The sequence below is a fragment of the Squalius cephalus genome, assembly GCF_949319135.1.
Source record: "Squalius cephalus genome assembly, chromosome: 3".
Taxonomy (NCBI): domain Eukaryota; kingdom Metazoa; phylum Chordata; class Actinopteri; order Cypriniformes; family Leuciscidae; genus Squalius; species Squalius cephalus.
The window spans coordinates 28,709,764-28,732,582 of record NC_137124.1 but is presented as its reverse complement, the minus strand read 5'-3'; the positions used below and the strand labels follow the sequence as shown (position 1 = coordinate 28,732,582).

Below are 22,819 nucleotides of genomic sequence, written 5' to 3'. Positions count from 1 at the left end.
CCAGGTTGAAACAGTGATTGAGCGATTCACCCAGCCCTATTAAATTGCATACATAAATTATATTTTATTATATTTATTAAGTGTCATTTTTTTTTGTAATTCGTTATAAAGACTATTTAGACTTGATCATCAAGCAATATTCAGAAACGGGTGCAGTTGTATTATTTTTCTGAATAACTTTTATTAGATTGAAGATTGAAAAGAATGCTTGCTAATAGGCTTATTTTTTTTAAATGGGAGCAACTACTGCCTATTCCAAATGTATACACTGTATTTATATATGAAGAGTTCAGATGCAAAAGCCTCTAAGTGCCATCTGAAATTTTCTTCTAGAATGATGATTTTTATCAAGCTCGTATATTTAAGTTCAGTAATTTCACTTAAACGACAATTAATAGGTAATTTTCATTGCCATTTAAGTAAATTTCAGATGGCACTTAGAGGCTTTTGCATCTGAACTCTTCACATATATATATAGAATAGAATAGATTTAATGCACCTTTGAACTATAGAGAAATGGTGCTTTAACAGGAGTAACGGCACGAACGTGGAACCTGTATAGGCTAATTATGTAATGTGACACCACATTTATTTGCATTAAAGCCCTTTTCACGACAAAAAGTGTTTCCAAATCAGTTTTTCGCGCCATTTGAAGTATCAACCTAGAATTTATGTGCTAAAATTAAATGGAAAAAATTTTGACAATTGCAAAAAATGATCGATAATTGACATTTCCATCAGCTATATCAGTAAACATTTTGATGTGCTAAACATTTTTTAGCAAAGAAACCCTTGGATGGAAACCTGGCTAATGAATGATTGCAACACATTCTGTAGCATGTTTGAATGAAATGTATGTATGAAGTAAGTCTCCCGTTGTTTTTTTTTTTTGTTGTTTTTTCAGCAAAACTCTTAACGGGCTCAAAACAATCTTTGTAGGTTGAATGATAACTATAATAATAATAATAAAAAATATTATTCCATTGAAGTGAAGCTCAGGTATAATTTAAAATGATCAGCACATAGAAAGTTTTGGAAGGGTGGGAAAAGAAGGCAGTGCGCACTGATTCCCGCAGGCAGCAGAGACAGCAAATGATGATAAGAAGCAAGAGCAGTGCTCAATAGGGTGGAGTCAAGCTGTGGAGGAGGAGCTAAACAGACAAAGGGTGGGGCAAAACAAGGAGAAGCTTTTTCATTTGAGGTTTTGTCCTTTCAATCAGACCAGGGGCAGAAGTCATCAAAACACATAAAACAAGCATTTAACATTCAGGCAAAACAGTCTAAGATATTCCTGACATACTTTTTGCATGCTGCCAGTGTCCATTCCAATGACATGATGACTCTAATACAGATAAAATGGATGAAATTGCTGCATATGAAAAAAATATATTTATACATACAGTGGGGTCCAAAAGCGTGAGACTACTGTTTTAGACTTGAGTGCTGCTGTCATTAAAGCAAAAAGGACACAAACCAAAGACATTGTCTTTGAGAAATGTTCTGATAATTTTTCATTGTACACTACCATGTAAAAGGTTTGAGGAGTAATAGCTGCTGAAAATTCAGCTTTGCCATCACAGGAATAATTTGGTTTAAAATATTTTAAATTGTAACAATGTTTTACAATATTACGGTTTACAGCCTCGTTAAGCATAAAAGACTTCTTTCAAAAACACTACAAAATCTTACTGACCTTAAAGTTTTGAATGGTAGTGTAACTCAAATTGTTCTGCTGACAATATAATTTGAATATACTGTATGAAATTAGAAAAATGTAAAAGGGACACATTTACACTAGTGGTCTCAGGCTTTTAGCACTGTATTTTGTACATCTTGGGCTGCCTCTGCACTGAGATGTGTGAGCATGTGATTATTAAACACCTCAACTGCATAAAATTTAAGACAATATAAATAGATTTCACCAGCAACCTGTCTATATACTGAGGTAACCAAGCTTTCCCCCACCGACTCCTCTAGAAGTGAGCCCTTCTTACCTTCACTGGCTGCAGGGATGAGTTCATCTGACTCAGTCTGCTGTCTTCTAGCTCAGCGGTTTCTAATCTGTGCTGGAATGGAGTATTGACTATTACTCCTCCCTCGTCCTCTTCATCTTCCTCCTCCACATCATCATCCCTTTCATCCTCAGGGGTGTGAGCAGTAGGTGACAGGCCGTCATGACTGAAGCCTTGCAGCAGGGCGGCGACAGTCTCGGGTTTGGGCAACTTGGTGATCTTGAAGTGCTTTTTGTAGTGTGGTGTGTCTTTACGTATGAGCCGCTGTTTCTCGGCAGGTAAAGGTGGCGTTCGGGAGTCCTCATAGTTCCTTTCAGCATCATCTTCTTCATTCTCATCTTCCTCATCATCACCGCCACGAATGATGGGCTCTTCAGCAAAGTGCACAGTAGGCTGCAAATAAAAAAAAACTGTACTGTGAAAATGGTTTACTAACTTGCCAATGCAGTGACTGGATTATTATTGCTCACTATCAAGGAAAAAAAACGAAATCTTTTACAGAAGGAATTAACTGCAATGTATTTACACAAACCTAAACATAATCAATACAGTAGTTTGCATGTACAAAAGAGTTCAGAGATAACATACTTAAACATTTGCATACATGAACAATAATGAAGCAGCTCACCTCAGAATACTCCACCTCCATCTCATCCAGCTCCTCCTCCTCTCGACACTGTCCATCATTAAGCTCCATCCCTGTACTGTTTATACCCCGCTTCTCGTCCTGAGAAGTGGCCGAGGCGGTGCTACTGGATGCCTGAGATTCATGACTTTGATTGGACAGCCCACTCAACCGTTTCTCCTGTGAAAAACCATCAAACACCAATAGGAATAACTGGGCAGTTTATATCTAATATTTAAATAATAATTAGTCAACAGTTTGCATGTAATGTGAAATTCAAATGTATTAAATTATATTTACATAATACAAATACCAAATCAAACAAATGAAACAATATTATACTTGATCACTTATTCATTCAGGAAAATGATCCAATATCACATATCTGTGAGTGGCAAAAGTATGTGAAGCTCTAGGATTAGCAGTTAATTTGAAGGTGAAATTAGTCTCCACCTGTTCTGAGATGTTTCCAATTAATGGGATGACAATCAGGTGTGTGCCCTGTTTTATTTAAAGAACAGGGATCTATTAAAGTCTATTAAACTTCACAACATGTGTTTGTGGAAGAGTATCATGGCACGGACAAAGGAGACTTCTGAGGACTTAAAGAGTTATTGTTGTTCATTAGGCTGGAAAAAGGTTGAACACCATCTTCAAAGAGTTTGGACTCAAATCCACAGTCAGAAAGATGGGGGAAATTCAAGACAATCGCTACCCTCCCCGGGAGTGGTCGACCAACAAAGATCACTCCAAAAGTAAGATGTGTTAATAGTCTGCGAGGTCACAAAGGACCCCAGGATAACTTCTAAGCAACTCGAGGCCTATTTCACATTGGCTGATGTTAATGCTCATGACATGAGTATACCATCAGGAGAACACTGAACAACCATGGTGTGGATGGCAGAGTTGCAAGGAGAACACAACTGCTCTCCAAAAAGAACATTGCTGCCCATCTGCAGTTTGCTAAAGATCATGTGGACAAGCCAGAGGGCTATTGGAAAAATGTTTCCTGGACGGATGAGACCAAAATAGAACAATGAGAAGTGTTATGCTTGGAGAAAGAAAAACACTTCATTCCAACGTCTGAACCTACAAAAGTATTGTGCAGGACTGATCAGCAGTTACCAGAAACGTTTAGCTGCAGTTATTGCTACATAAGGTGGTCACACCAGATACTGAAAGCAAGAGTTCACTAACAAATGTTAAAATGTAATACTGGATCCTTTTCCCCAATAAATAAATTGCAAAGTATATATTTTTGTCTCATTTGTTTGATTGGGTTCTCTCTTTGTCTACTTTTAGGGCTTGTGTGAACATCTGATGATGTTTTGGGACATATTTATGAAGAAATATAGAACATTTTAAAGGGTTCACAATCATTCAAGCACAACGGTATGTGAAGAGCAATATATTTTCATGTCAGTATCTTGATTGATTCTTGGTAAACGAATTTATTATTACCCGGGAAAAAAATAGGATGAAACGTGAGGGAAGAGTAATAAGAGAATCTGTGTGTGTGACGTTAATAGCATTATATAAGTCTCGACTCTTCTCTGATGATAAAAAACGTAACTTACATTCCGGAAAATACAATGTATTGTCAGTGTGCTATAATTTGATTTATAGATTTATTTCCATTCAAAGTGATGGAAACTGATAAAAGCACATTTGAACCCTAATAAAATAAAGTAAAATAAAACTAAATAATTGTGCCTTTGTTTGCGTTTACCTCAGAATCTGGGGACTCCAGATCCTCATCTGGTTTGGCTATATAAGCCTCATTTCTTCTGGCTTCAATGACATTCTTCATCACCTTTAACTCGCTAGGATGTGGTGTGGCTCTTCTCTGAAGACCCTGCTGGTTCACATATACAGCAAGAGAATTAGCACATGCACACAATTTCATGTAAACAGCTGTTCAGAAATTATAAACATCCTGTACACATTTCCACACTCACCCTCCTCTCTGCCGCTGTCTCCTCATCTTCCTCTTCGTGTTTGGAGTCATCCCGGAACTGAATGACTGATACCCTGTTCAAATTAGTGTCCGTGGGCCAGGTTTCATCAACGCTCCTGTCCAACAGATTCTCTGCAAAGAATATTACAAAATATTATAATATGATGTATGTCATGGATTCACTATGTATGTAGTCTCAGCTTCAGACAGCATGGCCATGGACCACCCAAAGTTCTTTTTACTGACATTCAATGCACCTTTTTAACAACAAGTACTTCCTGCTCTAATCTGATTACTGTAGTTTCCATTAAAAATGCCTGGAACCTTACAGGTATTCAACCTACAAAACAATCTGTATTTATTATCTGAGAACAATCTTGTATAACTGTTCTTAGAGACTACCATGCCATTAAATTCATTTCCTGCCTAAGCGAGCGGTTCTTGGCTAGAATAAGGTGCAATGTGGGCTAGGCACTTTAGTCATGCTGTTTAGTCAAAGATCTGACTATGTGAAGCTGCTATGGCTGTGACTATAACCTGGATGACAGCTCCATACATGAGAATGGAGGAGTGTCTTACCGAGGCTTGATGAGGGTTGCTGGGGCAGCAGGTAGCAGGTGAGAACTTTTTCCCCAGTCTGCTCATCATCCTCTGTCTGGAATTTCAGCATGGGCTGAGACTGGTTCTCTGCCAGCCACATGGCCTTCAGGTTCAGATTGGCCAATGCAAATGGTAAATTCTGCAACCTGTGATAGAGCGCAATAAATAGAGAAACTTCAGTGCATGAAAGACACAGTCGGTAGAAACTCTTATGGTCACTAACCATCTCACATCCAAAACCTGTGATAAGGAGACTGACATAGTTTCGTCTACAGAATGTATTTTTCACCTGTTGCCTGCCACATCCAGCACGTGTAATTCTGTGGCGTTGGCGAGCTCAGCGGGTAGTTTTCCCAAGCGGTTATCTCTGAGGGAGAGTACGTTCAAGCTGACGCAACCTCCCAGCTCTGCTGGGACGCTGCTCAAGCGGTTTCGGTCCACATTCAAGTTGGTCAACTTCTTCAGCTTCCCGAGTGAGCGAGGGAAGGACTGAAAGTGAAAACAGCACAAAGAAGTTTTCAAAATGGGCTCTGCTCTGACACGTCAGCTTTCCTGTTGAAACTTGGTACTGCTAATATTGTTGACTCCTTCAGGATCAATTGTGATTACTCATTTGCAATTTTGGATGAAAGCATTCCCTAAACACAGGGATGCAAACTCTAGGGGGTCCGGGGTCATGCCCTCTGGGAAGATTTAAAAAAAATAAAAAATATCAGTAAAAAAAAAAAAAGTGTCTTTACAGTTGGTACAGTTAGGGGGAGGGAACTCACCCTATTTAGCTAATAAAAAAATCTATAAAAAAAAAAAAAACTCTACTTCAGTTGTTTCAGGCCACATCCACGCTGTTGTTTTTATGGAACCCATTCAATATGACTATACAATAATAAATAAATAAATATCCTTTTAACAATAATTATATAAATGTTTTTAATACATTGAAAAATTAAACAAAGCAATAAAGAAATGTATTATAATAACAATAATAGCCCACCCCCAATTCCAAAAAATCAGATCTACACAAACGACTTATTTTGGATCCAAGATTATACCCCTAATACAAACAGATGTAAATGTAATGTAAATGGATTCCAATGAATAGTTATCTTGTTCTCTCAATCTCTTGACACAGAATTCCCACAATGGTACCATTAAGGGGAAAAAAAAGCACTGTGACAGTATAATAATATAGAAGTGATACAGAAAATATAATGTAAGGCTCCAAAACCAGCTTCACAGAATTAGAAAGTGCAGTAAGTAAAATGAAATCAGACAGTACAGAGATCAGGTGGTGTAGGGTTGTGTACCTGGAGAAGGTTCTCAGTCAGCATGAGCTCTGTCAGGTTCTCACAGTCGCCAAGAGAGTCTGTGAGATGCACCAAGCGGTTCTGGTTCACTTTCAGAATTGACAACTTCTTAAGTGAGCCTGTTAGGAAAAACATTGTGGACATAAAGATTTCACCTATGCTTTGAGATAACTACAAAGACAATATATACTGCAACAGCTGTAATCAAATCAAAACAGTTTCAAGATGAACACACTGAGGACAAAAACATCGCTATGAAAAAAACTGAACAGTATACATAAGTGATAGTTGAACAAAATATGGTCTCTAAACATGTAATGACAGTACAGCAATGACATGAAATAAGTCTGCTGACACTAGAGGGCAGTGCTGTGATTCTCAAATCAACAGAAACATGTTTCTCAGTGGATTAGAGCAAAGAGAAACATAATTTTAAAAATCAACTAAGACCCATAATGGTTTAAAAAAAAAAAAATTCTAATTTGCCAATTTGCACACTTTTACAGTACAAGAATTGTGCCTTATTGTCCTAAAAGAAACCAACTATTTTTTCATTTTCATTGTCTCCTCAAGGGAAGATTGACAAACTAGCATTTTTTAAAATGTTCACCAGGCTAATCACAACATTCATAAGTTAATAAGTTAAATGTCAACATCCAGTGAGCATATAATGTAGCAGACTGAAATCAAAAGCGATAATTTTGAGTAAAGGTGAGGTTGTCACCATATAGGTGCTGATTTCATTTAGACTGGGCAGCACATTGTTCTCAGTAAGATGAATAAGAGGCAGGACAATGTGTTTATTGTAACACAGCTATGTCTCTATACAAAATCAAGCACAATCTAGTATTTATTGCTGTTTGTAAGAGGGATATAGAGTTTCACCAATGCTGTCCGGCAAGACTTCGAGAACGTTCTCGGAGAGCAGCAGGTCTGTGAGGGCAATAAGGCCGCTGATCTCTGTGGGAAGCTCTGAAAGACGGTTTTCTGACACGTCCAAGCAAACCAGCTGCCGCAGGTTTCCCAGCTCCTGTTAAACACAGAGGTCATCTTTCAGTCAGCCGAAAGTGAATTAAGGCACTTTACTTTCCACTCCAGTTATCAGCAGAACAGGCACATGCCAAAAGCAATCAACTGCACCGAAGGTAAACAATGTTTGAAAAGGACAACATCTGCATGAATTTAAACTTGATATGTAACATCATCCAGACAAATGACCCATATGATAATCAGCCAATCAGAAGCTGTCTATACTTACAGGAGGTAGTGAGGAGAGCTGGTTTCTGTCCAACCATAGCTCACGAAGATTGGGCAGTGCCCCAAGTGTGTCAGGCTGAATGGAAGAAATATAAAAAGAAAGCAGATTAAAGACACAGGACATGGGAAAAAAAGAAGAATTATATGAAAAGAAGCACATAATAAAGAAAAAAATGATAATATTAAACTACATTTTCCTCAGCAGGTGCTCAGGTGTTAGTTCAGTAAAGGAAATGATAATCAGAGATCCACTGGGGCAAACAAAAATAACATGCTCTAAATAAACTTGAAAACATGGCATGCATGTGTTTAACAGCTAAAACAACTAAATTGATCTCAGGACTGCTGTAAATATGACCAGAAACTGGCTGTTTCTTACCAAAACTTCCAGTACATTGCTGCCCAGATCGAGCTGTTCCAGTTTAACCAGGAAGGAAAGAGAGCTAAAGGATGATAGAGACGTTTCACATTTGATGTCATTTGCTTTGCATTCATTAAAAAGATTGTGGGGGTAAATTCAGAGCATGAGCACTGTGGATCTAATGACTGCAGTTTTTTGGAAAATACTCACGAGGGTAAAGATTTCAGTAGATTCTCCCTCAGCTCTAGAGTCACCAGGTTTGACAAGCTGAGAGGAGAAAAAGAAAGAGACGAGACTGAGTGGTGCATCACTTGATTTGGAAGAGTAATGGGCTCTACCATCTGTACGACATCAACGGTGGTCAAAATGAGATGTGTACATGTGCAAAATGAGAGAGTGTGTCTGTATGTGGATAGGATGCATGCTTTATTCTATAATTCTCACTGCCTTTTGTAATTATAATACAGACATTTGAAATATTCTAAAATAACATGCACATGTATTCCTCTTAGATGCACATTCCTTTTATCCATACCATTTGTAACATATTGCATAAAAGCATACAGTACCATATAAATGTATGACATAACTGAAACATATTATGATGCCTGCTTTGTACATCTATAATGATTTTAAAGTCAGCATGGAATAAAAATTCCCTATATATTTTCTAAAAGCATGTTATAAATCTTATTGTGAACGATTCATCCATGTACAGGTTAATCGAAATTTTGACCTCATAATTTTTAATCAAAATGTCAACCTGATCATCTGGTAAAAACTATGGTCTTCTCCAAGACTTCTCCAAAGTTCGCTTAAAACCCCATCTCTCCACAATCAACTGCACACCCATACTACCAAAAGGTAATCTACAACCAATGGACAGAACAAAGTCCCTGTCCTCTATTTTGTATCTGATAATCTGTTACATTCGAATGTACGACAATGCAGAAGAAAATATCTGTTGCTACTTCTGTTTTATCCTGACTTTAATGACTTTGCAGTGTCAAATACATTTAAATTGAACTTAAAGGAGTCATAACCTAGTATTACCTTGGATACCTACTGCTGTATTATAGTCTTTCGGGCCCTTCTAAAAAAGAAAAGTGGAAAAAAAATAAACACAGAGCTCCTCAGACCCTTATTTCTGAAGGAATTATTGTCTCGCGAGATCTGATGCGATATTTTGGCTGTCGTGGACGGTCATTTTAATAATGCAAATGAGGGGCGCGTTGATTGGTGGCAGGAAGGAGGGGGGTTGACAACGCAGGTAACGCTTTAGCATATCATTCCAAAATGACATCATGGCGCAAGTTATGAATGAACCCGACCAGGGGTGCGTTTCCCGAAAGCATCGTTGGTCAACTATGGTCGCAAGTTCCGTCGTTAACAATAGAGTTCAATGGACATTGCGATGAACTTGCGACCATAGTTGGCCAACGATGCTTTCGGGAAACGCACCCCTGGCCGCGACCGGCAATATACAATAGCCGAATTCATGATGATCTCAGTCATTTGTTGTTTGCAAAGTAACGTTAGCAGCCATTCCCCATGTTTACCTCGAAGCTAATACTCCCGCTAGCATACAATAGCCGCATTAGCAGTTATCTGCTGTTTGTTACACACAGTAGAGCAATAAAAACTCAGTCTTACCGTTTCAATTTCAGGCAAGTCTCTGATGGTTGGAATTGCACCTTTTTCCAAACAGAGCTTCGAGGCCAACTTCGCCTGATATTGCCCCAAATTTGTGTATGATTCCTGTGTGAAATGTTTAGCGCAGACTCCTAACGATAAGCCAGTTGAAAGGGTTGTTGGGACAGCGTCATTAAAAATGAATTTCATCCACTGGTCCCTGATAGTTTGGTCCGTTTTTGGTAGAGAAAACACATTTACATGTTGTTTGTGGCAGTCAACCACAGAGCAACTCAGGTGTGTACTCGTTTCTCCATCTTTCTCGACTGAACTGAATATGAGGGGGAGAGGGGCGGGCTTCCCGCGGCATAGGTTTGCGGTGTCCATATATGGTATATCCTGCCCCGTCATGACGTCAAGACGGGGCTGAAATCAAAATCTCGTATTTGAGTGCGCGTGCACGCGCGCTGGTTTATTTACCCTGAGGTAAACAAACGCTTCACTTTTAAATATCGGCTTCCCGGCCAGTGTATAATCGTTAGGCAATCATAACATACATTGATTCTCGTGGAAAAGTGAAAATTGCAGGTTATGACTCCTTTAATACATTTTACTGTGGAAGGGACACAATAACTGGCAGACCACCTGCATGTTCATATTGACTTACTTTCCTATGTCATTGGGTAGAGACTGCAGCGACACGTCATTGAGTGATAGGTGAGCCAGTCCTCTGAGCTGTGTGAAGCCATCAGGCAACCTGAGACCCGAGAGACAAAAAGAAAATGAGACACACAATGGAAAAGGCTTGAACTGTAAAAGCAGTTACCACTAGCAGCAGCACTCCAGTCTTCCTGCTTAAATGTAAATAAGGAGTAGGAAGTACTGGTGTGATGAATAGTTGACATCCCCCAATGGCTGTGTACACTGACTGACCCGAACAAAGAGTCTGCTACACTCTCATACGCTATAAAAATAACATTACAGCATTTTAACAAGACATATGATCATTTGTAACCATGTTTTAATGTCAATATTTCTTCTCCCTTCCCAACTTTTTTACACCTTTCATAAAGTGAGAAGTGATATGAGCCAGTGCTTTGAGGGATTTGGGGGTTCCTCCAACCCACTAACCTGGTCAAGGGGTTTCCGCTGAAGTCTGCAATCTCCAAGGCCTGACATAATTTAATGTTTTCAGGAATCTCAGAAATATCTGAGACAGAGAGACAGAGAGAGAGAGAGAGAGAGAGAGAGAGAGAGAGAGAGAGAGAGAGAGAGAGAGAGAGAGAGAGAGAGAGAGAGAGAGAGAGAGAGAGAGAGAGAGAGAGAGAGAGAGAGAGAGAGAGAGAGAGAGGCAAAGTCAGCAAGATATAATGAAAGGAGTGTCAAGACAAAATAAGCACTTTTTCAGGCTTCTTAATAATGGCTACCAGATGGACTGAAAGAAAGGGAGGAGAGGGTGATTTGACTGTGGTGAGAGTTGTCTGTATGTGTGTTATATGGGATCCGAGCCACAAAAAGGACCCAGCGAGAGGTGCTTCATTTGCTGAGTTGCAGAATATAACACTGCATAGTCTAAATACAGACCAACATGCTCAACATTCCCACAGTCAATCCTGAGACTGTGAATGAGCCTCAGGCTGTGAGAGGCACACTCGAAGACAATTGGGCGTTAAAATTGATGTACATTTTTTTAAATAGACGTGGCTCAAAGAAAACATTCCAGTGCTCTGTATAAGGAAACATACAGGATGTGTAAGAAAGTGTGTAAATATCTGTAGATGGGAGCAGTTTGAGAGAGCAGGTCTATTTTTCCAGAGCAAGGCACTTAAGGAGGGCTTGCATACCATTTCTGGAGATGTCCAGCTCCACCAGCTGTGTGAAGTTGGCAACTTCGGGTGGCAATTTTTGAATCTCGTTGTCACTGAGGCCCAGCTTTCGCAAATTGTGCAGTTTGAAGAAAGGCTGAAAGGGAGGTAAAGAGTACGAATTAGACACTTACACACTTACTGGCCAGACTAGTTCATCAAGTGAAGCACATATACACCCACTGGTCACTTTATTAGGTACACCTGTCAACTGCTTTTTAAGTTAAATATCTAAATCAGCCAATTACATTGCAGCAACTCAATGGAGTTAAGATGTGTTCACAGTCACACCGTGTCATAATTACCACAATTCAATTACACAATAGTGGTGCCATAGAAACGCATAATTCCCAGTCTGAGGATATGAACAGCTTTGAATATAATGTCAGGTATTGTCATCTTGAGACTACGGTAATTACAACATGGTGTGAATGCAGCATTAGGCATGTAGACATGATCAAGGGTGACATGCTGAAGTTCAAACTGAGCATCAGAATTGGGAAGAAAGGTGATTTAAGTGACTTTGAACGTGGCGTTGTTGGTACCAGCTGGACTAAGTGTTTCAGAAACTGCTGATCTACTGGGATTATTCATGCACAAGCACAACCATCTCTAGGGTTTACAGAGAATGGTAAGAAAAAGAGAAAATATACAGTGAGTGGCAGTTCTGTGGGCGAAAATGCCTTGTTGATACCAGACGTCAGAGGAGAATGGCCAGACTGGTTCAAGGTGATAGAAATACAACAGTAATTCAAATAAGTACTCGTTACAACCGAGGTCTGCAGAAGAGCATCTCTGAGCTATCAAATCAGAGTACAGAAACGGCCTTGTTGAAAGTTCTAAATGATATCTTGATTTCGACTGATTCTGGCAGCTCAGTGGTTTTAGTTTTACTAGATCTTAGTGCAGCATCTGATACCATTGATCACAATATCCTAGTCTACCGCCAAAAAAAGACAGTGGGAATTCGGGGCATGGCACTCGATTGGTTAAGATCCTTCCTTTTTAATAGGACGTTTTCAGTTTATTTTGTTCAACATCATTCTAAAGTTGTCACATTGTCTAGTGGGGTTCCACAAGGTTCCATTCTTGGCCCAATTTTGTTTTTGTTATATATGCTTTCCCTTAGGTTCTATTTTTCACAAGCATGGAATATCCTTTCATTGTTACGCAGATGACACTCAGGTGTATTTACTGTTGCGGAAACAGGACAAAAGTTCTTTTGAGTCACTATTGAGATGTTTACAAGAAGTTAAATCTTGGATGTCACAACATTTTCTGAATCTGAATGAAAGTAAAACTGAAATCTGGTTCGGGGCCCCTGAAACTCAAACTCTTTTGACTTGGGTGAGTTAGCCCCTTTCTGTAAATCTGTAGTGAAGAACCTTGGTGTCCAATTTGATAGTTCTTTGAAATTTGACAAACAGATCAATTCAGTGGTAAAATCTTGTTTCTTCCATTCAAGATCAATAGCAAAGGTTAAACTGTTCTTGTCCTCCAGTGATTTTGAAAGGATTATTTATGCTTTTATTTCTGATATCATCCTCCATCTGACCGACATCACGATGGAGAGCCAACATCATGATGCCACGCACCCCACCCTGTCAGACCAGCCCAGTCTCACGGCAGTTCGTGAAATGGTCAAGTAATTTAATCTATTGATTCGTGTACACTGACACGTTTATCTGTTTTTTTTTTTATGATGGTCAGCACGATTCCGTAGCATTAAGAGCGACTACGGTAGCGAGTAGTATGAAAGGCCGAAAATCCGGTTGGTTAGGGTAGTGGATGGGTCAATCAACACGGGACTTTCCCCCAGGAGACTGGGGATCATGTCAATCGTGTCAAGTTTCCTAAACCCAACCGTCCCGTTCTTTTTTTCCTAAACCCAATCGTCCCATTGTTCTTTTACTAAACCCAACCGTCCCATTCTTCTTTTCCAAAACTCAACCGTCCCTTTCTTCTTTTCCTTAACCCAACCATCCCGTTGTTGTCCCGCGTGTCATGGAAACGCAAGCCCACCCACAACCTTTTCCTTAACTTAAGGGGCCGTGTTCATTTCACAGAATTCTTCCGTGGGCCCATCACGGAATTGTCGGCGATTCCTGTATACAGCTTCTCTGCTGCAGCCCGACTGGCAGAAAGAATCGTGCTACTTTTTTTCCTCTTATGTGCAACCAATTGGAAAGCCCGGATGACTAATTAGTTGGGTTAGTAAAATAACGAAATTACAGTTTAAGTAGAAAAAAATATTTATGTAAAGAGATATAGTAAAATAAAAAGTGCTTAAAAACAACATGAAAGTATGGTAATACTAAGTAAATCCATCCTGCCTTGTATCATCGGTTCAGGCTGGTGGTGTAATGGTGTTGGGGATATTTTTTTCTTGGCACACTTTGGGCTCCTTAGTACCCACTGAGCATCGTTTAAACGCCACAGCCAAACTGTGTATTGCTGCTGACCAAATCCATCCCTTTATGACCACAGTGACCCATCCTCTGATGGCTACTTCCAACAGGATAATGCGACGACACAAAACTCAAATCATCTCAAACTGGTTTCTTGAACATGACAGTGAGTTCACTATCCTCAAATAGCCTCCACAGTCACCAGATCTCAATCCAATAGAGCACCTTTGGGATGTGGTGGAACGGGAGATTCACATCATGGATGTGCATCCCACAAATCTGAAGCAACTGGATGATGCAATCACGACAAAATGGACCAAAATCTCTAAAGGATGTGTCTCAGCACCTTGTTGAATTTATGCCAAGAAGATTTAAGGCAGTTCAGAAGGAAAAAGGGGGTCCAACCCGGTACTAGCAAGGTGTGCCTAATAAAAAAAATGGGAAAATTGGAAAGCCCGGATGACTGTTTTGGGAAATGGGAAAAAAATGGGAAAAACAAATAAATATCCAATATTAGCCGATAGCCATTAACTGATATGGAGATCGGCTAATATTGGATATTTATTTGTTTTTCCCATTTTAAGATTTAAATATTAATTTAGCACTTACTTAAAGTGATAGCAACATATTACAGCAAAGATTAAACCCTTAGAAGGGACAGTTCACCCCAAAATAAATCAATTCATTTACTCTCGTCCTTCCAAACCTGCATGGCTTTCTATCTTCTGTGGAACACAAAAGATGATATTCGAAAGAACCATTTTGCTGACCACTGACTTCCATTTTATAGACAAAAACAAAACAAATAAAACAAACTCAAATTATCTTCTTTTATGATCCACAGAGGAAATGACAGCCATACAGGATTGAAACAACATGAGGCTGAGCAAATGATAATTTTCATTTTGCGGTGAACAGTCACTTTAAGAGCACTCTCTTGAAGAGCGCCTCCCCTTTAAGAGCTCAAGTCAATTGGTTATTGCTCATGAAATGTGAAAAATAACTACAGGAAAATTGGTATCTGACATAACAGTAAATGCACTTTTTTTTTTGCATAACAGGCATTATATTCTGACAGATTTGTAGAAACCAGGGTGGCTGGTAAAAATGAAAAATCCAGATGGGTCACGCACAACTAGACTAACTGCATGGTGAAAAACAATGGATAAATGACAGATTTACAACAAGCTATTATACAGTCATTCATTTACACAGGCATTCCTCCACTTGTCCACTTCAATTGTAAATGACAGTTTGACAAAAAAATTGAGAAGACCAATGATATTCAAATTAGCAAAACTAGTTTCTTTTGACTTGAAAGTAACATCTTGCATACTTAAGTAGCGACCACCACTCAACAATCTGACAACAGCTCATCTTCACACACTTCTCTAAACAACTAACAATCATGTTAAAGGAAGGCAAAAGTGAGCGTGTCAGTGACTGAACACCAGGCTTCTCTATCAAGAGCTCGCTTGTTAGCTGGTCACATTCAGTACATTCCTGCTGCCGCGGCCCATCATGCCCTCTCCTCTCTGCGTGCTGGGCTTGCTGCTGAACAGCACCAACAGAGGGCTTACTATGTACTGCCAAGAACAAGGCTGATACTGCGGTGTGTGTGTGTGTGGTTGCTTGTTGTCTCTGAACAGAAATTCTGATTCACTGGTACAAAAGAACAAAACATTGAAACTCTTTGTAAAAAGAGAAAATGGATGCAAAATAAAAATGAAGGATGAGAACAATGTGATTGGGGCTTCAGCAGACTTCCTAGGGAATTCAAGATGACAAACAATGATTTACACATGCATAAGATAAAACTACTAAAACTCAATTTATTTTCTTTTTTTTCTTTGAAGAACGAAGATTCTCTCATAAAACTTAGATCACACTTTTAAAATTAGGCAACCCCATCCATCCATCCATCCATCCATCCATCCATCCATCCATCCATCCATCCATCCATCCATCCATCCATCCATCCATCCATCCATCCATCCATCCATCCATCCATCCATCCATCCATCCATCCATCCATCCATCCATCCATCCATCCATCCATCCATCTTCAAGGTTTCAATCACATTGAGCTGTGCCGCACCCCAAAAATATGCACTCTAATGATAACCTTGCTTAATAGACCATAAATAAGTTTTGATTAAATTATTATCGCCAATTAATCAATCGGTGATTAATCATTAGCATCATCTGAGAGGAAACACAGTCTTCTATTGTTTACCTCAGTGGTTCTTTGTGGGGAGCCATGGTGGCAGGTGACATGACTAAACGATGGGAAATGTGAGCCTGGTAAGAAACGAGACCAAAATATACATACGCATCAAGCAATAAACTCAGTACAGCTGCTGCATACAGGACTGAAATAATTAAAACAAGTGGTGTGATGACACATGGTTGAACTACACACCAACTCACAGAAAAACACAGAGATGCCCTCACACAGAGGCCAACAAAAGACATACCAGCACTAACTTCCTTCAATTATCAACACGTTGGGAGACGAGCAGAGCATGGCCAGCGGGAGCCTGACTGTCGACTGCTAGTCAGGCCGTCTTGAGTGGGAGCCATGAGGTCTATTAGAGGGGAGGAAGCTCTCTAGTGAAGGCCTGATTATAAACGCACACAAAGCAGCCCATTCATCACTGCAGCCAGATGCCAGGCAAGCCCAAGACCATATAGTTACCAATCTACAACACTCAAAAAGACACTCTTTTCACTGTCCAGTAATCCATCTAGTAATACTTGGTGGTCAGACATGCCTCATGTCCCTCTGACAATTGCGTTTCTCTGTGAATGGACAACAGGTGCAAATGCAAACTAATGCAAAAGACATTCAGCATCGATCTGTTCCATAAACTTCACTAAACAGAACAAATGTCAGTCATCAGTCATCACAAATGTCACTGCACTTGCAGTCTTGTGGACTTGCGCATGTCGTTCAGTCCAAAAGACCGTAGGGTGTCCCATTTGTCATTTTAGGTTTAAGAAGGGTGCTCGCGAGCGCCCCTTATGTGCCCTCGTTGCTCACTTTTGCCTTTGCATGCCCCGCAGCAGACTTCCCCCAACGGTCAAAAAAGTGTGACGTTAATCCAAACTCGCTTCATGTCAAGTGCACTGACTGTTTGCAGCTGCTAGTTTCACACACACACACACACACACACACACACACACACACACACACACTACAGGTATTCTGACCATGCGGAACAGTGGGTTTAAATAAGCCATGAAAATTCACTTTACAAAGCAGAGTGTCGCTTTAAATGTAAAATAAAAGGGTGTCTATAAAACAACAGCAACAGTAATAAATTATAACAGTAATTATCCACCGAGCAAAGTCAGGCCTCCAGACTAACAAACGAGAGCATTGGCACCAGTGCCACCAAAATCTACAGCTATGACACCAGCACCTGATTTGTAGCGCTGAGGCAGAGGACAGTGTGGCACAGTTCTAACAGGTAGAGCTATATTTTTTCTGCTTTTGGAAGGTTTTGACACTTGATGTTTCTCATACATCTAAATAGCAGTGCAGCACATGTTTAAAAAGAGCTATGATGCGAAAAGTTTTTCACATCAGAATGAAAAAAAGGTCTCAAAATGTGACCATTTACAGTAAACGCAGTCTGGAGCGTTTATAAAACAGACAGTTCTGGCTTCTGATTGGTCAATACAGTGTTCAGGACATGCTGTTCACCATATCACTGCAGAGTAATCAGAGGACAACTATTTAGTTCAGCACTATGTAAGGGACAATATCTTCAAGTAGATGGATGGCACATAATTAATTTGCTTAAAATGTTTTAATGACAATGTGTCCTTATTTTTATGTAGCAACAATTTTAAATGCAATAAGGCACTAAAGATATTGTGAACAATTAATAAAAAAACATGCTGCATATATCAAAGGCTGAAGTTGAATTTTTTCCCCATTTCTATTTCCACATTTCATTTTTTACCAGTATGAGACAGCAACATTGGCTCAACCAATAGCGTGAGTTTGGGGTGGGATTGTCTGTTTGTCTGACCAATGGTAGAAGGGGGGAAGTGTTTGAGAATATTTTTTGAAAAAAGCCATAATTTTTGTAATTCTGCTTGGTGCCACAAGAGGCACAGAATCACACACTGCACATTTAAATACACATTCAAAGCACAAGGGAAATTGTCCTTAATGAGAATGTGATTGTTGGAGTTCTCCCATCTAACAGCAGCTCAAGGTAACTTACAGTGATTACACCCAGGCAGAGTGCAGAAAAATCTATTTTACAGCCTGAACTGTCCTTGTTTATGTGACATGAACACAAAAGCTGAAAATTAAATCAAACCATAAACTAACATTTCCTTCTTCTGTCTGAGCAAGGCACCCATGCATATAGAGATGGAGAAAAGAGGAGTAAGATGGGGGGTGGAATATGTTGGCTCGGTGTCCAGGTCAGCACAGAGGCTGCTGTGTGTTAGTCAAGTGACTGCTTACCCCATGACTTTCTCCAATTAAACCATTACAGTTAACCCCTTCGTCTGCAACATTACTAAACAACATTTCATCCTTGAAACAGACTGCACGGAAGACGACAAGACTGTAATGTTTTAAGAGCCAGAAGGAGATGAATATAAACACCCGACTACACTGACAAACAGATGCAACTCTCACTATCACACTATCTCTATTTCCTCTACCTCTCTATTACTTTACAGCATGGCCATGACATAAGTCTGACACAAAAAAAATGGCCAAATTGTCAACACACCCCACCCCCAATATTTTATATTGTTGATGAGCTGCAACCCAATATGCACTGCTCTGTTTATTGTTAGCGTGAGAAAAAGTTTTAAAAGTTACATATGAACATTGCCAATCAAATCAAAGATGGGCTTTATTGTTCAGAAGCGGAGCACAAATTCCAGTGTGGAGCTCAAGTTAACAGTGAAAGAGTAATAAATACATAAAAAAAAAAAAAAATATTTGACACGACAGAAATGTTAAAACAACCAATAGTAATATGCAGTAATACAAAATTTTACTTGTCAAATTTTGCTATTTTGAATTAAAAACAGGCCATATTATTTACATGATTCATGTTATGTAATTTGAAAAATGAATGCGAGACAGGAACATTAAACATACACTATGTAATTTTTTTCGCCGCTAGGGGTCGCTAACCTCTTACAATAACAAAGGCGTAGTTTGATGACGCAACATTTGCTAAGAATTATGGATCTTGTCGTCAACGTCAAGCCGACCGATCTAATAATGTTTATGGATGACTGAATACATCGATGTTTTTATCATGACTGTGATATGAAGCAGTTCGGGATTGCTAAGAGACAGCTATCAGCTCCACACGCGACGCGAGTCCCGCGGATATAAAAGGAATATGGACATTTCATTCTACCGAACTACACGCAAGTCCAGAATTACAACTCACAGGTCAGTTTATTAGACAAATTAAACTTGTGAGGTAACACAGCGCTGTTTCACCTGGTCTAACATTACACTATCACACTAAACTGCATTTAAATGTGTTGAAATGTATGTGTTAGTTTGTCTGTATGAGACTAGCAGTAAGCTAGATCAACATTAGAATAACATACAGATCATATTATAACATTTTATCATTGTTGAACTATATAACATTGATTAGTTTTATGTAAATGTGCTCACCTGTTTAATAAAGTACATGTAGGAGCGGTCGAAGTCTCGAACGTGGAGCTCTCGTTTATATACTGTCTATGGGAGCTCTAGGCATCTCGAAAACACCGTGCTGATATTGATTCTCGTTTTAGTTCTCCTTTTTTATCCAAAGTCTGCTTGCCATGGTCCATAATGTTTGAACGAAACAACAACAGCATGCAAATAGACATTGCGAACTACATTGTCCACGTCTGTCGCCTTGGTTACTATCAGAGGGCTCTGGTTCATAGCTCTGGTTACCATGGCAGTACGAGCGGAAACCAGGGACAACGCGGATATGATGCCATTGACTGCGACAAAACGGAAATAAAGAAACGTGCCGTGTCTTCGAATTAAATTAAAATTTCTCCTGGTTTGAAAGTTGTTGGAAACAGTCGGGATAATGTAAGTACACAACTAAAAAAATATATATAACATAGATATATTGATTTTTGCTATTTTTAAAGCAAAAATTTTTTTTTTTTTTTTTTTTTTACAGTTTTACAGATTGTGCCTTTAACAGAAGCGTATTAGACATAAGATTAAAGATCCCCTGTGGTGAAAATCAAGTTTTATTGTTGTTTATATGTCTAGGTTTGTCAAAGCATATTAAAAACACAACAATGAGCAAATTCATAATCAACAATTGCTATGCTGAGTATTTTCTCCTTAAAACTGCAGTAAAAAAAAATTGCTGGTGTTTCTTATGTCACAAACTACATTGTAACCAATTATGTCAACATGCCGGTGGGCTTTAGCATATCATTAACTGCTACGAAGCAGGGGAGTCTCAAGAGAAGCCAGGTTATCCCGGTATATTTTTCTGTTGATATAAAAAATTAGGTACATTTAGCAATATAGCAAGTGAATTATGATGTATATATATGATGTATATATAATAAAAAAACGCATTATATTTAATTATTTTTAACCTTAAATAATAGCCTACTACCAGCTGATAGGCTCTCTGTATGTTTACAGCATTAGGTGAGTTTTTTTTTTTCTTTTTTTTTTTTTAGACAAATTAAGCCTATCTTGTGTAGCCTACCTAACATTTATCCAAATGAGTCAATATTAAATCAAATCACAATAATTGAATTGAACTGAAATAATAAAAAAAGTGTAGCTTAATTGTACCATGTAAACATTGTAACATGCAATTGCGATGCAATTTTTTTACAATCAAACAAATCGAGAATCGAATCGAACCGTGACTTTAGAATCGAAAATGTAATCGAATCAAGGATTTGGAGAATCGTGACACCCTTATTAAATATGCCCTTTTGGTGATCAAAGATAAGTTTTAAGTTATACAATTATGACTACAGGGGAACTTTAAAAGTGAATGTGTGCATATTTGAAAAAATATTATTTGCAAATAGCTCAAATTCTAGTAAGGCTATTTTATTACTATAATTTCAAACTTCTTTTTTTTTATTCCCTTTAAATCCTTAGACATACAGCACCTACCTGATGGGAATCATGTTAATTCCCTCAATGTTTATAGTATTAATGTTTAATGCATCCAGAAACAATGCAAACACGCATTAAGTCAACTAAGAGCACAAACTCCTGACCTTAAAACATTAATGACATGCCCATTGTCATCAATCACAGCGCTCATCTTAATGGCTCATGCAAAATTAAAACAGCACAGAAGTTTTAAAAATGTTACTTGGCCAGAATGGCCCTTTCACGGCCTCCTTCCTTCTCTCTGAACGAAAGGATGGTACGGGTGGGGGCAAGGATGGGGGAGGAGTGGGCAAACAAAGCTTTAAGATGGATCTTCTTTTCAGCTCTGAAGAAAAGAGGACAGGGGATTGTGGGGTTGACCAAATCAGTACCCCCCCCCCCCCAACCCCCACACCCCACAAAAGAAAACCCCTAAAAGGTGAGTGCACATATGGACAAACACACACTGAAATGGGGAAACCAGCACTATAAGTCATTGTCAAAATGTCTAGATCTCCTTTGTGTGATAGGAACAAAACATTACAAAAAATCATTCTGAAACAAAATTCAAATTAAAGGGGAACATTTCTCTCGTCATCAAATGACCTGTGAGGATTACACTGAGGGTCGTTCCTAGGAATGAACCCCCTGCCCTCTTTTCCCTCTTCTTTCCCCTTAGCATTGAGACAAAGCATCTGAAGTGCACAGTGCTGTCAATCAAAACTAAAACCACTTAACTCCTCCCACTAAAGGCACCAACAGAGTGGAAGACTTTTCTATTGTTCTCAACCAAAGGACACAGGCTAGCCAAAAAAAGAGAGAAGATAAAAGATGGCAAGAATGTGGGATACAAAAGACATGAGAAATTAGGTCAGGAAGGATGGAGAGCAGGAATTGGGGAAAGGGAAAGTGAGCAAGAGAGATAGCAAGAGCAGTGGATTATTAATGAGTAGAGAGGTGGGCTGATGATGGATGAAAAGGTTCATTAGTGAGTGACTCCGTTCATCCACGCAGGTCAATAAGACACTTACATAGACCTGATTGCCTTTGCTGAACTCACACAATGCCACTGTGATATCCTCTCCACTCATCTCATTTACAAGTGCATAACTGAACATAGTGGCAGTTACTGGCAAGCATAACAAGTGTTTACTCTCACAAGCCTAACTACAAAAGACAGAACCCAATAGTTCTTGGTCAGAAAAAGGTTGTCTGTGGTATATTAAAGCTGCAGTCTGTAGTTTTTCCTCTTTGTCGCCATCTCTGTTCGAAATCTGCAGTTGCAGTTATTCGCAGAATTATCAACTTTACATGGGTTGTGCCTCGGCACAGCGCGGATGAATCCAATGTTTTGAGGAGAATGTGCGGCTGTCAGTCACTGTGCCGGTGTGGAGACTGGCATTCGGAATCACAGATTCTACTTTTTGGAAGTATGACCAACATAAGAATTTTCACTGGAAAATGTCATCTGAACAAATAACATCAACTTTTGTTCTGACCAACTAAGGGAAAAAAGCATTGCAGTAAATCACGCTGATTAAATCTAATGATCGCTTATCATATCACGTTAAACCGTGCAAATTATACTTTGTTCTCAAATTGTTAATGTTAACAACATCAGCACTGCGTGACTACATTTAATTCCCTTCCGATATTTATCCTT

At 39.1% G+C, this 22,819-nt stretch overlaps 1 protein-coding gene across 29 annotated transcripts in view; it reads right to left on the bottom strand.

The window, feature by feature from the left end:
- The window catches only part of scrib (scribble planar cell polarity protein), a 96,296-nt gene that overhangs the window by 34,222 nt on the left and 39,255 nt on the right, over window positions 1-22,819 (bottom strand). For 26 of the 29 annotated variants that reach the window (XM_079867012.1, XM_079867023.1, XM_079867035.1 and 23 more), the window contains exons 2-15: window positions 11,593-11,710; window positions 10,880-10,958; window positions 10,416-10,505; window positions 8,327-8,383; window positions 8,135-8,198; window positions 7,757-7,831; window positions 7,384-7,528; window positions 6,499-6,617; window positions 5,484-5,683; window positions 5,174-5,340; window positions 4,596-4,726; window positions 4,367-4,495; window positions 2,641-2,817; window positions 1,995-2,405 (exon numbers count right to left, since the gene is read on the bottom strand). In XM_079867012.1, the coding sequence (XP_079723138.1) occupies window positions 1,995-2,405; window positions 2,641-2,817; window positions 4,367-4,495; window positions 4,596-4,726; window positions 5,174-5,340; window positions 5,484-5,683; window positions 6,499-6,617; window positions 7,384-7,528; window positions 7,757-7,831; window positions 8,135-8,198; window positions 8,327-8,383; window positions 10,416-10,505; window positions 10,880-10,958; window positions 11,593-11,710 (1,962 nt within the window). The remainder of the gene's footprint in view (window positions 1-1,994; window positions 2,406-2,640; window positions 2,818-4,366; window positions 4,496-4,595; window positions 4,727-5,173; window positions 5,341-5,483; window positions 5,684-6,498; window positions 6,618-7,383; window positions 7,529-7,756; window positions 7,832-8,134; window positions 8,199-8,326; window positions 8,384-10,415; window positions 10,506-10,879; window positions 10,959-11,592; window positions 11,711-22,819) is intronic. The other 3 variants (XM_079867019.1, XM_079867028.1, XM_079867031.1) reach the window with 1 other exon arrangement.